General features: G+C 41.8%; 1 protein-coding gene across 3 annotated transcripts in view; it reads right to left on the bottom strand.

Moving 5' to 3' along the window:
* LOC139366126 (coagulation factor V-like) overlaps positions 1 to 11,969 on the bottom strand; it is a 60,986-nt gene extending 49,017 nt beyond the window's left edge. Inside the window, exons 1-5 of one of the 3 annotated variants that reach the window (XM_071103251.1) lie at positions 11,900 to 11,969; positions 9,107 to 9,352; positions 8,497 to 8,607; positions 8,327 to 8,390; positions 6,417 to 6,617 (exon numbers count right to left, since the gene is read on the bottom strand). In XM_071103251.1, the coding sequence (XP_070959352.1) occupies positions 6,417 to 6,617; positions 8,327 to 8,390; positions 8,497 to 8,607; positions 9,107 to 9,311 (581 nt within the window). In that variant the 5' untranslated portion in view covers positions 9,312 to 9,352; positions 11,900 to 11,969. Of the gene's footprint in view, positions 1 to 6,416; positions 6,618 to 8,326; positions 8,391 to 8,496; positions 8,608 to 9,106; positions 9,447 to 11,899 lie in introns of those variants that run through there. The other 2 variants (XM_071103252.1, XM_071103253.1) reach the window with 2 other exon arrangements.
* Between the last annotated feature and the right edge of the window lie 254 nt (positions 11,970 to 12,223).

Raw genomic sequence — 12,223 nt, 5'->3', positions numbered from 1 at the left:
ACAATAAAAACAAAAACATCAAAATCTGTCAGTTTAAGCTAGAGATATCAGCATCTGCGGTGGAAGGTGGCAGATCGGTGTCTGTCAGACCAGGACACATCCCGGAAAGTATTTTAGAACACGCACACTACATGACCAAAAGTATGTGGACACCTGGTCCTGCTAGTCTAACATCTCATTCCAAAATATGGAGTTGGTCCCCCTTTGCTGCTATAACAGCCTCCACTCTTCTGGGAAGGCTTTCCATGAGATGTAGTAACATTGCTACAGGGACTTGCTTCCATTCAGCCACAAGAGCATTGGTGAGGTCGGGCACTGATGTTGGGCGACTTAGGCCTGGCTTGCAGTCGGCATTCCAATTAATCCCAAAGGTGTTTGATGGGGTTGAGGTCAGGCCTCTGTGTAGACTAGTCAAGTTCTTCCACACCAATCTCGACAAACCAGTTTTGGATGGACCTCGCTTTGTACACGGGGGCATTGTCATGCTGAAACAGGAAAGGGCCTTCCCCAAACTGTTGCCACAAAGTTGGAAGCACAGAATCATCTAGAATGTCATTTTATGCTGTAGCGTTAAGATTTCCCTTCACTGGATCTAAGCCCCAGACCATTATTCCTTTACAAATTTTACGGCGAGCTCTACACCACTCCAGCCGATGCTTGGCATTGCACATGGTGATCTTAGGCTTGTGTCCGGCTGCTAGGCCATGGAAAACAATTTCCTGAAGCTCCCGATGAACAGTTATTGTGCTGACGTTGCTTCCAGAGCAGTGGTCTAAAGTACTTAAGTAAAATTACTTTAAAGTACTACTTAAGTAGTTTTTTGGGGGTATCTGTACTTTACTTTACTATTTATATTTTTGACAACTTTTACTTCACTACATTCCTAAGGAAAAGAATGTACTTTTTACTTCATACATTTTCCCTGACACCCAAAAGTACTAGTTACAATTTGAAAGCTTAGCAGGACAGGAAAATGGTCCAATTCACACACTTATCAAGAGAATATCCCTGGTCATCTCTACTGCCTCTGATCTGATGGACTCACTAAACACAAATGATTTGTTTGTCAATTACAGTGCATTCGGAAAGTATTCAGACCCCTTCCCTTTTTCCATATTTTGTTACATTACAGCATTATTCTAAAATGTATTAAATACATGTTTTTCCTCATCAATGTACACATGGTACCTCATAATGACAAAGCAAAAGGTTTTTAGAAATTGTTGCAAATGTATTAACATTTTTAAACAGAAATACCTTATTTATATAAGACCGTTTTGCTATGAGACTCAAACTAGAGCTTAGGTGAATCCTGTTTTCATTGATCCTCCTTGAGATGTTTTTACAACTTGATTGGAGTGCACCTGTGGTAAATTCAATTGATTGGACATGATTTGGAAAGGCACACACCTGTCTATATATGGTCCCAAAGTTGACAGTGTATGTTAGAGCAAAAACCAAGCAATGAGGTCAAAGGAATTGTCCGTAGAGCTCCGAAACAGGATTGTTTTTAGGCACAGATCTGGGGAAGGGTACCAAATGATGTCTGTAGCATTGAAGGTCCCCAAGAACAGAGTGGCCTACATCATTCATAAATGGAAGACGTTTGGAACCAGAGACTTTTCTAAGAGCTGGCTGCCCGGCCAAACTAAGTATTCGGGGGAGAAGGGCCTTGGTCAGGGAGGTGACCAATAACCTGACTCTAACAGAGCTCCAGAGTTCCTCTGTGGAGATGGGAGAACTTTCCAGAAGGATAATCATCTCTACACCACTCCACCAATCAGACATGTATGGTAGTATGGTCAGACGAAAACCACTCCTCATTAACAGGCGCATGGCAGCCCACTTGGAATTTGCCAAAAGGCACCTAAAGGACTCCCAGACCATGAGAAACAAGTTTCTCTGGTTTGATGAAACTAAGATTGAACTCTTTGGCCTGAATGCCAAGTGTCACATCTGGAGGAAACCTGGCACCATCCCTAAGGTGAAGCATGGTGGTGACAGCATCATGCTGTGGGGAACAGGATCGAGGGAAAGATGAACAGAGCAAAGTACTGAGAGATCCTTGATGAAAACCTGCCCCAGAGCACTCATGACCTCAGACTGGGGCAAAGGTTCACCTTCCAACAGGACAACAACCTTATGCACACAGCCAAGACAACGCAGTAGTGGCTTCGGAACAAAAAGCCCTTGAGTCTCTAAAAGCCCTTGAGTGGCCAGAGTGTGGCCCAGCCAGAGCCCGGACTTGAACCCGATCAAACATCTCTGGAGAGTGTCGGGGAATAATCAGAATTGGTTGGTAACATAGGTAAGATGTTTTATATTCATCATATGTTTGTAAGTTACTTCTCATCAGAATGTTATTTTTGTATAATACTGAGGCGGGGTTGCAGTATCTGTTCTATGTCAAGACTAAGTTGTTTGGGCCGGAGAGAGGGGAGAGGTCAAGCGCGTATCTCTTGGCTCCACAATGTCTGTGTGCCAGTCAGTGTGTCTCTGTGATCTTGTCAAGATAGGATGGATTTGATATATGCCTGTTGATATGGAGGATTGGTTTATGGTTCTGAGTTTGAGAAAAGAACATGTTTTAGGAGACAAAGCTGAACGATGAATTATGCCGATGCTGTCTTATCCTGTGTGTGTCTTTGCTATAAAGGAACTAAGTTGAAATGTGGAAGGGACTCTCAGAGAATTCATTGATAGACACTGAATTGATCTGAGAGTCACAGGGTTGTGATAGAGCTCATATAATTAAAAATTGACTTTGTGATAACTAACTCTGACGTGTGTGTGGTTTGCTCTCATGATTTGGTAAATAGAGGAAATTTCCACGACAAGAGACCTGAAATTAGCTGTGCAGCGACACTTCCCATCCATCCTGACAAAGCTTGAGAGGATCTGCAGAGAAGAATGGGAGAAACTCCCCAAATACAGGTTTGCCAAGCTTGTAGCGTCATACCCAAGAAGACTTGAGGTTGTAATTGCTGGCAAAGGTGCTTCAACAAAGTACTAAGTAAAGGGTCTGAATACTTATGTACATTTTATATTTCAGTTTTTTTTATACATTTGCAAAAACTTCAAACTTTTTTGCTTTGTCATTATGGGGTATTGTGTGTAGATTTATGAGGAAAAAACAATTTAAGAAATTTTTAAATAAGGCTGTAACATAACAAAATGGGGGAAAAAGTCAAAGGGTCTGAATACTTTCCAAATGCACTGAGTGCTGGAGTATGACCCTGGCTATTCGTAATACTTTTCTTAATGGTGCAGTCTGGTTTGCGTAATATAACGAATTTGAAATGAGTTATACTTTTACTTTTGATACTTAAGTATATTATAGCAATTACATTTACTTTTGATATTTAAATACATTCAAAACAAAATACTTTTAGACTTTTACTCAAGTAGTATTTTACTCGATGACTTTCACTTTTACTTGAGTCATTTTCTATTTAGGTACCTTTACTTTTACTCAAGTATGACAATTGGATACTTTTCCCACCACTGTTCAAGAGGCCGTTTGGAACTCGGTAGTGAGTGTTGCAACCGAGGACAGATGATTTTTACACTCTATTTAACTTATTTAAGCGCAATAGCACTTGGCGGTCCCGTTCTGTGAGTTTGTGTGGCCTACCACTTTGCGGCTGAGCCGTTGTTGATCCTAGACGTTTTCACTTCACTATAACAGCACTTACAGTTGACCGGGGCAGCTTTAGCAGGGCAGAAATCTGATGAATTTACTTGTTGGAAAGGTGGCATCCTGTGGCGGTGCCACGTTGAAAGTCAGTGAGCTCTTCCTTAAGGTCATTCTAATGTCAGTGTTTGTCTATGGAGATTGCATTGCTGTGTGCTCAATTTTATACACCTGTCAGCAGCGGGTGTGGCTGAAATAGTTAAATTCACTCATTTGAAGGGGTGTCCACATACTTTTGTGTATATATTGTACATGTCGGTTGTTTTGCTCTAATATGCTCACAAGACTCATCTGAAGATAGCCTGGTAGCTGTTTAAAAAAAATGGAAGTATATATGAAAGTAGTTTCAGTGGTGTAAAGTACTAAAGTAAAAGTACTTGAAAGTACTACTTAAGTCGTTTTTTGGGGTATCTGTACTTTACTATTTATATTTCTGACTACTTTTACTTCACTACATTCCTAAAGTAAAATGTAGTTTTTACTCCATACATTTTCCCTGACACCTAAAAGCAATTTAAACGCTTAGCAGGACAGAAGAATTGCCTAAATCACACACCTATCAAGAGAACATCCCTGGTCATCCCTACTGTTTCTGATCTGGTGGACTCACTAAGCACATGCTTTGTTTGTAAATTATATTTTAGTGTTGGAGCGTGCCCCTAGCTATCCGTAAATTAAAAGAACAAGAAAATGAGGCTGTCTGGTTTGCTTAACATAAGTAATTTTACATTATTTATACACTGCTCAAAAAAATAAAGGGAACACTAAAATAACACATCCTAGATCTGAATGAATGAAATATTCTTAAATACTTTTTTCTTTACATAGTTGAATGTGCTGACAACAAAATCACACAAATTATCAATGGAAATCAAATTTATCAACCCATGGAGGTCTGGATTTGGAGTCACACTCAAAATTAAAGTGGAAAACCACACTACAGGCTGATCTAACTTTGATGTAATGTCCTTAAAACAAGTCAAAATGAGGCTCAGTAGTGTGTGTGGCATCCACGTGCCTGTATCACCTTCCTACAATGCCTGGGCATGCTCCTGATGAGGTGGCGGATGGTCTCCTGAGGGATCTCCTCCCAGACCTGGACTAAAGCATCCACCAACTCCTGGACAGTCTGTGGTGCAACGTGGCGTTGGTGGATGGAGCGAGACATGATGTCCCAGATGTGCTCAATTGGATTCAGGTCTGGGGAACGGGCGGGCCAGTCCATAGCATCAATGCCTTCCTCTTGCAGGAACTGCTGACACACTCCAGCCACATGAGGTCTAGCATTGTCTTGCATTAGGAGGAACCCAGGGCCAACCGCACCAGCATATGGTCTCACAAGGGGTCTGAGGATCTCATCTCGGTACCTAATGGCAGTCAGGCTACCTCTGGCGAGCACATGGAGGGCTGTGCGGCCCCCCCAAAGAAATGCCACCCCACACCATGACTGACCCACCGCCAAACCGGTCATGCTGGATGGAGGATGTTGCAGGCAGCAGAATGTTCTCCATGGCGTCTCCAGACTGTCACGTCTGTCACATGTGCTCAGTGTGAACCTGCTTTCATCTGTGAAGAGCACAGGGCGCCAGTGGCGAATTTGCCAATCTTGGTGTTCTCTGGCAAATGCCAAACGTCCTGTACGGTGTTGGGCTGTAAGCACAACCCCCACCTGTGGACGTCGGGCAATCATACCACCCTCATGGAGTCTGTTTCTGACCGTTTGAGCAGACACATGCACATTTGTGGCCTGCTGGAGGTCATTTTGCAGGGCTCTGGCAGTGCTCCTCCTGCTCCTCCTTGCACAAAGGCGGAGGTAGTGGTCCTGCTGCTGGGTTGTTGCCCTCCTACGACCTCCTCCACGTCTCCTGATGTACTGGCCTGTCTCCTGGTAGCGCCTCCATGCTCTGGACACTACGCTGACAGACACAGCAAACCTTCTTGCCACATCTCGCATTGATGTGCCATCCTGGATGAGCTGCACTACCTGAGCCACTTGTATGGGTTGTAGACTCCGTCTCATGCTACCACTAGAGTGAAAGCACCGCCAGCATTCAAAAGTGACCAAAACATCAGCCAGGAAGCATAGGAACTGAGAAGTGGTCTGTGGTTACCACCTGAAGAACTACTCCTTTATTGGGGGTGTCTTGCTAATTGCCTATAATTTCCACCTGTTGTCTATTCCATTTGCACAACAGCATGTGCAATTTATTGTCAATCAGTGTTGCTTCCTAAGTGGACAGTTTGATTTCACAGAAGTGTGATTGACTTGGAGTTACATTGTGTTGTTTAAGTGTTCTCTTTATTTTTTTGAGCAGTGTACTTAAGTATACTTGGCTACACTCTTACTTGGCTACACTCTACACTCCTCTGTGGAAGGGGTTCTACTTGGAACGCAAAAGAGTTCTACCTGGAACCAAAAGGGTGCTATCTTCAACCTAAAATGTTTTTTTGGCTGTCTCCATAGGAGAACCCTTTGAGGAAACCTTTTTGGTTCCAGCTAGAACCCTTTAGGTTCCAGGTACAACTCTTTTGGATTCCATGTAGAAACCTTTCCACAGAGGGTTCTACATGGAAACCAAAGGGGTTCTACCTGGAACCAGACAGGGTTCTCCTATAAGGACAGCCGAATAACCCTATTGGAGCACTTTTTCTAAGAGTGTAAATAAATAAATATGAATGTATTGTGTTGTCAAATATTAGTGAGCAGTCCAGTGTGACTCACCTTCCCACAGCGAACACAGTGGACTCTCTCCTCTCTCCCGGCGTTCTCGGCTTAATGGTCCGAGGTACACGGCTCCGGCGTCGGGCCTTCTTGGAGCGCCCTTGCACACAGAGCGTGCAGGACTTGTGGTCAAGCTGGGCTCCAGAGTGCACGGTGTGGTGATGAGGTGGAATACCCCCCAGGCTCTCTTTGCGCAGTAACCTTTCGGAAAGACAAAGAAGGAATCACTCTGTCATATGTATTTTCCATTTAAACACACTGAACCATAGAAGCCTGACTAAGCAAAAACATCCAAAGACAAATACACTTTTCCAAGAAGCAGCTGCCGGTTTATAGCATATTAATTGGAATCTGTCTGTGAAATATGAATCTCTAGTGTGATCTATTAGTCCCTTGGTTCCCGACGCTGACCGCCTCTGTCCGTGACCTCCCTCCCATCAGGACTACAGCGTCCCTGGGGAGGTGTCTGTAGCTGTGCTGAAGCTGGCTAAGAGAGGAGAGTGTGGGAAGAATACGAATGGGTGGCCAACGAATGCCACAGCCCTGTAGGCTGCTATCAGTCTGAGCACTAGCTTGGCAAACAGGCAGGAACACTAAAACACTCAACCTAGGGGTGCCAAGTAAGAATCTGGATTTAATTAAAAAGCATAAATCAGTTTTCCTTTCTCTAGTACGCTAGTAGCACATCACAGCTATATTACCACAGCACATCACTGGGTCGGAGTTTCTCTCAAATGCCCTCGATTATCTCAACCTAGAATGCTTTATATGCAGTGGTGGAAAAAGTATCCAATTGTCATACTTGATTAAAAGTAAAGATACCTTAATAGAAAATAACTCACGTAGAAGTCATCCAGTAAAATACTACTTGAGTAAAAGTCTCAAATGTAAAAAGTAAATTATTTTCTTTAGGAATGTAGTAAAGTAAAAGTTGTCAAAAAATATAAATAGTAAAGTACAGATACCCCCAAAAACTACTTTAGTAGTACCTTAGTGTTTTTACTTAAGTACTTTACACCACTGTTTATTTATATGGATGAGGGTAGTAGTAGAATACATGTTTTCTCTTGTTCTGTATCTTCCTCAAATGCTTTATATGAATGTGAGCAACACTTCGTTGGCATACAGTTGTAGCATAATATGTTGAGAGGCTATTTGTGTTTTGCTTCAGAACACAGCAGTAAAGATCAGACCCCATAATAGAGCTGCGGATGCAGCAGGGCAACAATAAGCCAGGTGGCCCTATGGGACAGGCAGCCCAAGGTAAGAGACACTGACTGCATACACAGCTGTCTACAGGGACACAGGAACAGAGGGGCTGGGCACGCCACTGTAAAGCTACCATCTGGTCCCAGGATAAATTCAAGCTACACACAATACACTTCATCCAGACTCAGTCTGACTACTACAGGCACAGTGAAATGTACACCCATTATTGTGGCCTCTCTGAAAACTCCACACCCTAAAGAAGGAGGGAAAAGCCTGTAGTATAGTACACCGAGTACAGAAGACCTACATTTGAACCATATGTATTATGTACCACATAAAGACTGGTTTGTTTAAGTGCTAAAAGGAACTGTGACTGTATTACTTGAGAGAGTTGGTGATCTTAGGAAGTAAGGTGCTTGTTTACCTTAGCTCTGCACACTAAAAGACTTTCACCAAGGGTGATAATACAACCATGGAGTAATGCCAGTCAGATGAACTAAACATCATGTAAATCAATGTTTTATATCTAAAGGAGGCTTAATGTTTGAACAAGCTATGCTTACATTTTATGAATCAAAACAGTTCACATTTTAAGTGTACTTATTTTCAGTATATTTTTAAGACCAGGTGAATGTGAATCCACTTACATGACTAATAGATAGCATAACCAAATCAAAAAAGTTGGTATTAGCTATACATACGTAGGATCATGATGTTCACAAATATCCTGTTTTCCTAGCATCTCCTTGAAGGCTTCCATGTTGGCTAGAAGGCAAAACAGAACACAAAAAAATACACATTTATTTTAAAGTGTAATTCCTAAGGTATTGACAAAATCTAGTGTCTATTGTGTTGTTTCTCGAGTTACTACCTTCATTTTCAATGATGCACTTCAGGATTTGTTCAACAGTGTCTTGATGGTCCTCTTCTTCATCATCTGTAATACATGAAAGATTGTCTGGCGAAGTAGCTTGCCCCCAAGCTTGCTCCGTCATCATTCGAGATTATTAAAGGAAATTCTCAATGTTGTCGACCTTAACCCTGTTTTAACCATTTTTAAAAGGAGCTTATTTCTGTTTGTGTGAATCAACCGATTCTACAGCTCCTTTAAGGTAGTTTATTTCAACTAAAGCATCCACTGATTGGCCGGCTTCATTTAATATGGAAAATATGACTTCTTTGTGAGTATCCAATGTTGACATAGGAATTAATTATATTCAAGCTGAATAACATCCTCTTAAACTAAATAGTACAACAGAGTTCCTCTGTTTCCTGTTTAGGAAAGGGCCAAGGCCCTTTGGATAAAAACCGACACCTCTGAAAAAAGTCACACATACCATATGTATCTGCCTCAAAAATCAATAGTGGACGCTTGTTAACTTCTTCAAGCCATATCCCCGATACTGACATCAATGGATAGATCAAAGCCAATATATAAAACTATTTCTGACAGATCCTTGTTTTCCCTGGTAGATACTTACCATTCTTGTCTGGTCCCAGTTTCTGCTCACACTCCTCCTCATCTTCATCTTCTTCCTCCCCTGTCCTGCAGCGGTAGCCCTTCTTCTTCAGAAGGTGGCAGACCAGGAAACCCAGGAGGCCCGTGATGAAGAAGAAGAAAACCAGGAGGAAGATCATGTATGGAGGAGGGGGTTCACCCACTGTCGATGCCTCCAGGTCCGTCATCTCTCAGCAGTCTTCACTCACCCTCTATCTGTACCGTAGTCCTAAATAGGCAATGGGCACATACATATGTACTGTACTGTAGAGTCAGTGATGAAACCTTGAAGGGGGTCCCCCACCACACTTAACAGACGTCAACTGTTGATCCATTCAGCAGCATTGATGGGCCTGCGTGCGTGGTCTTGTCTGGCCATCTGAGCCTCCTGTGTGGAATAGATACCCCCCCACCCTCAGCTTCCGTGCGTACCGCTGGCTAAAGCCAACTTTATCTATCTCAGCAGGCAGAGCTGGGCCAGTGGGTACACACCCTCTGTTTTTTCACTGGGCATCTTAACCAACACACACAGACACACTGTGCTAAATTCCACAGGCCATGGAGTGAGGTATTCATCGGTGACTCATTAATTCAAATTCCGTTGTATGGTACTTGATAGGTTGTAAACCTGGCCAGCAAAATAACTCAATGTTTGTACTACAATGTTATTTTTAAAGTTGTGAATTAAAGTTTGGAGCTTCTGCTTACAGAGGAAGTTGGTCAATATTTTGGTCCATATTTTTTATTACAGAGGGCCTAGACACAACCACCTAAAGCCCATCACTCCAGCAGTTCAGACATATACTTCATTGCAGTTCCCCAGCAGCAGTAGAATTATTATGTCCCTCTAAAGAAAAAAAGTACATTCCCTTCTGCCTACTCTCACCAGCCTGACATTTTTACAATATGTGGGTGGAATTGGAAATGTATGGCAACTAATGTTTCTGTGAAATGTACAGTCTATCTGTCCCTCTAAATCATGCCACTTACTGATAAGGCTGTCACTAGTCTAGTGCCACAGTCACAAGAGGACCAGTCCTGTATACAGCTGACATGTTCTGTCAGACTTACATCAATTGATTATAGATTCTCAGTAAATCTGTTGAATTACAATGAGGTAATTTGCAGTAAACATTGAATTTGCAGCAAAAAATGACAGGAAAGGACACGAGCAAACTGAAATATGGGGCAGAATATCTCTGCATCAGCATAAGCACAGATAATCTTGAGGTGACTCAGCAATATAATGCACTCCATCAGGAACACACACATTGATGACACTGCAGCAACATACTGTGTTTTTCCCTGTCACTGACAGCAAGCTCTGCACTAACAACACTGCAAACAGCATTTTTAAGAATAGCATAAAAAAATGTGATTCAATTGAGCCAACGATTTTTATTTGTGATGCATGCTGTTGTTTATTTGTGATGCAAGCTTTTGTTTATTTGTGATGCCTGCTGTTTTCCCCTTTTATTTCCTAAAGATTCATATCATTTCAAACTAGCTACAAATTGGCCATTTGAATTTCATAGATTAGTATCATATCAAATATACCCGACTTCTACTCACCATGGCTGACTGTTTCCACATTCTGACTCCTTCAGTGACATACATGACCTTTTGAATATCAACTTATTTTCAGATAACCTTTACTATAACTTAAACTGTGAAGAATGCACAGCTGTGCAGTAAATGTTTTTGGGGAGGGTAAGTGTTTAGGGGCATATTTGCATTACTTGCATCATCAACATAAATTGTCTCAGTTCAAGTTCAAGTCTAGGGCTACACAAGTGACCTTGAGCTCAGTGATGACTACCTGACCTGCTGTTACTAATCCTATTACAAAAAACACTACAGCTACATGCTTACATAATTCACTATAAACTAAAGACCGGCAATGGACAATCAAGACAGTTATTAGGCAATAGCCACCAACTAGCATGTTGGTTAGGTGGGTGACAGAAGGTGAGCCCTTGAAAAAATCATGAAGAATTTTGATCAATGGATCAATGGATACATCTTTCCACACTTTGTTATGGAAACACTGTAGTTAACTTCAAGTTTGTTTAGATTTTGTAAAGACTTTAATCACTATTATTTAGTAAGAACACCTTTATACACTGATTATAGTGCATCCTTTGTCAGACAGCATTTAGGAATGTTCAAGTTCAACTTTTGTACTATCCTTTTAAACATAAATAGTGAAGTCCGTTAATAAATTGTGACGTGAGCGGCGTTGGCCCATGACTGCAACAGTAGCCTTGAAGACCCAGAACAGAGTGACCATGACCATCCCGCAGTGCACTCGATCTTTTACAAGTTTTGGGCGGCCTCGTTGCCCATGATGGCACATCTGCCCTTGGCTTTGTAAATGCGCTAGTTTAGCTACGACACGCACACATATGATGGAATTTTGACAATGACAAATGTGACAAAACCAGATATTCGTGCTGAGTCTAGTCTGAGTCGGAACTTGACCGAGAATGCACTTGAGTGTATGATACGCTCCATCATCCTGACTAAAACAGGCGCTCTTCCATAATTAATCAATGACACAATGCTGCGCCAAATCACAAATATATATATATATTAATTCTAATAATATCATTGCATAGTAATACTGCATCTATCGCTGAGCATAACAACATAGTCGCAATTAATTTGCTGCATCATACGTTCCCCAGGTTCGCTTGCTGATTTGAACATCCCACCCGCCCATCGACAACCTATAATAAAACATCCCCTTGATCATTATTTAACGAGCCCTACTCACGTTATTTCCGAAACATTAGGAACCCCTAGTAAATGTGGATGCTATCCCCATAGGTGTGTGATCTCCTGTAGTAAGTCTTTTGAGGTGCGCTTGTTGTCTGACTGAACGAGAGCTGCTCTGGAGTAAACCGAAGGGACGAGATTCGTTATTTAAAGGGAAAATTATTATTTAAAGGGAAAATAACCAGTGTTTTTTTTACTGTTATATTTGAACAATTCATCCAATTGGTCCAATTAATCTAGGCTAACCATTAAATCCTTTAAAACGATTATTATAGTAGTCCTGTTAAAACTACAAACTACACAAATTAGGGTTAACTAGAAT

Source organism: Oncorhynchus clarkii, chromosome 14 (genome assembly GCF_045791955.1).
Source record: "Oncorhynchus clarkii lewisi isolate Uvic-CL-2024 chromosome 14, UVic_Ocla_1.0, whole genome shotgun sequence".
In the NCBI taxonomy this organism is placed as follows: Eukaryota; Metazoa; Chordata; class Actinopteri; order Salmoniformes; family Salmonidae; genus Oncorhynchus; species Oncorhynchus clarkii.
Note: the sequence above shows the minus strand (reverse complement) of the source record. Positions and strands in the feature narration are given on the sequence as shown.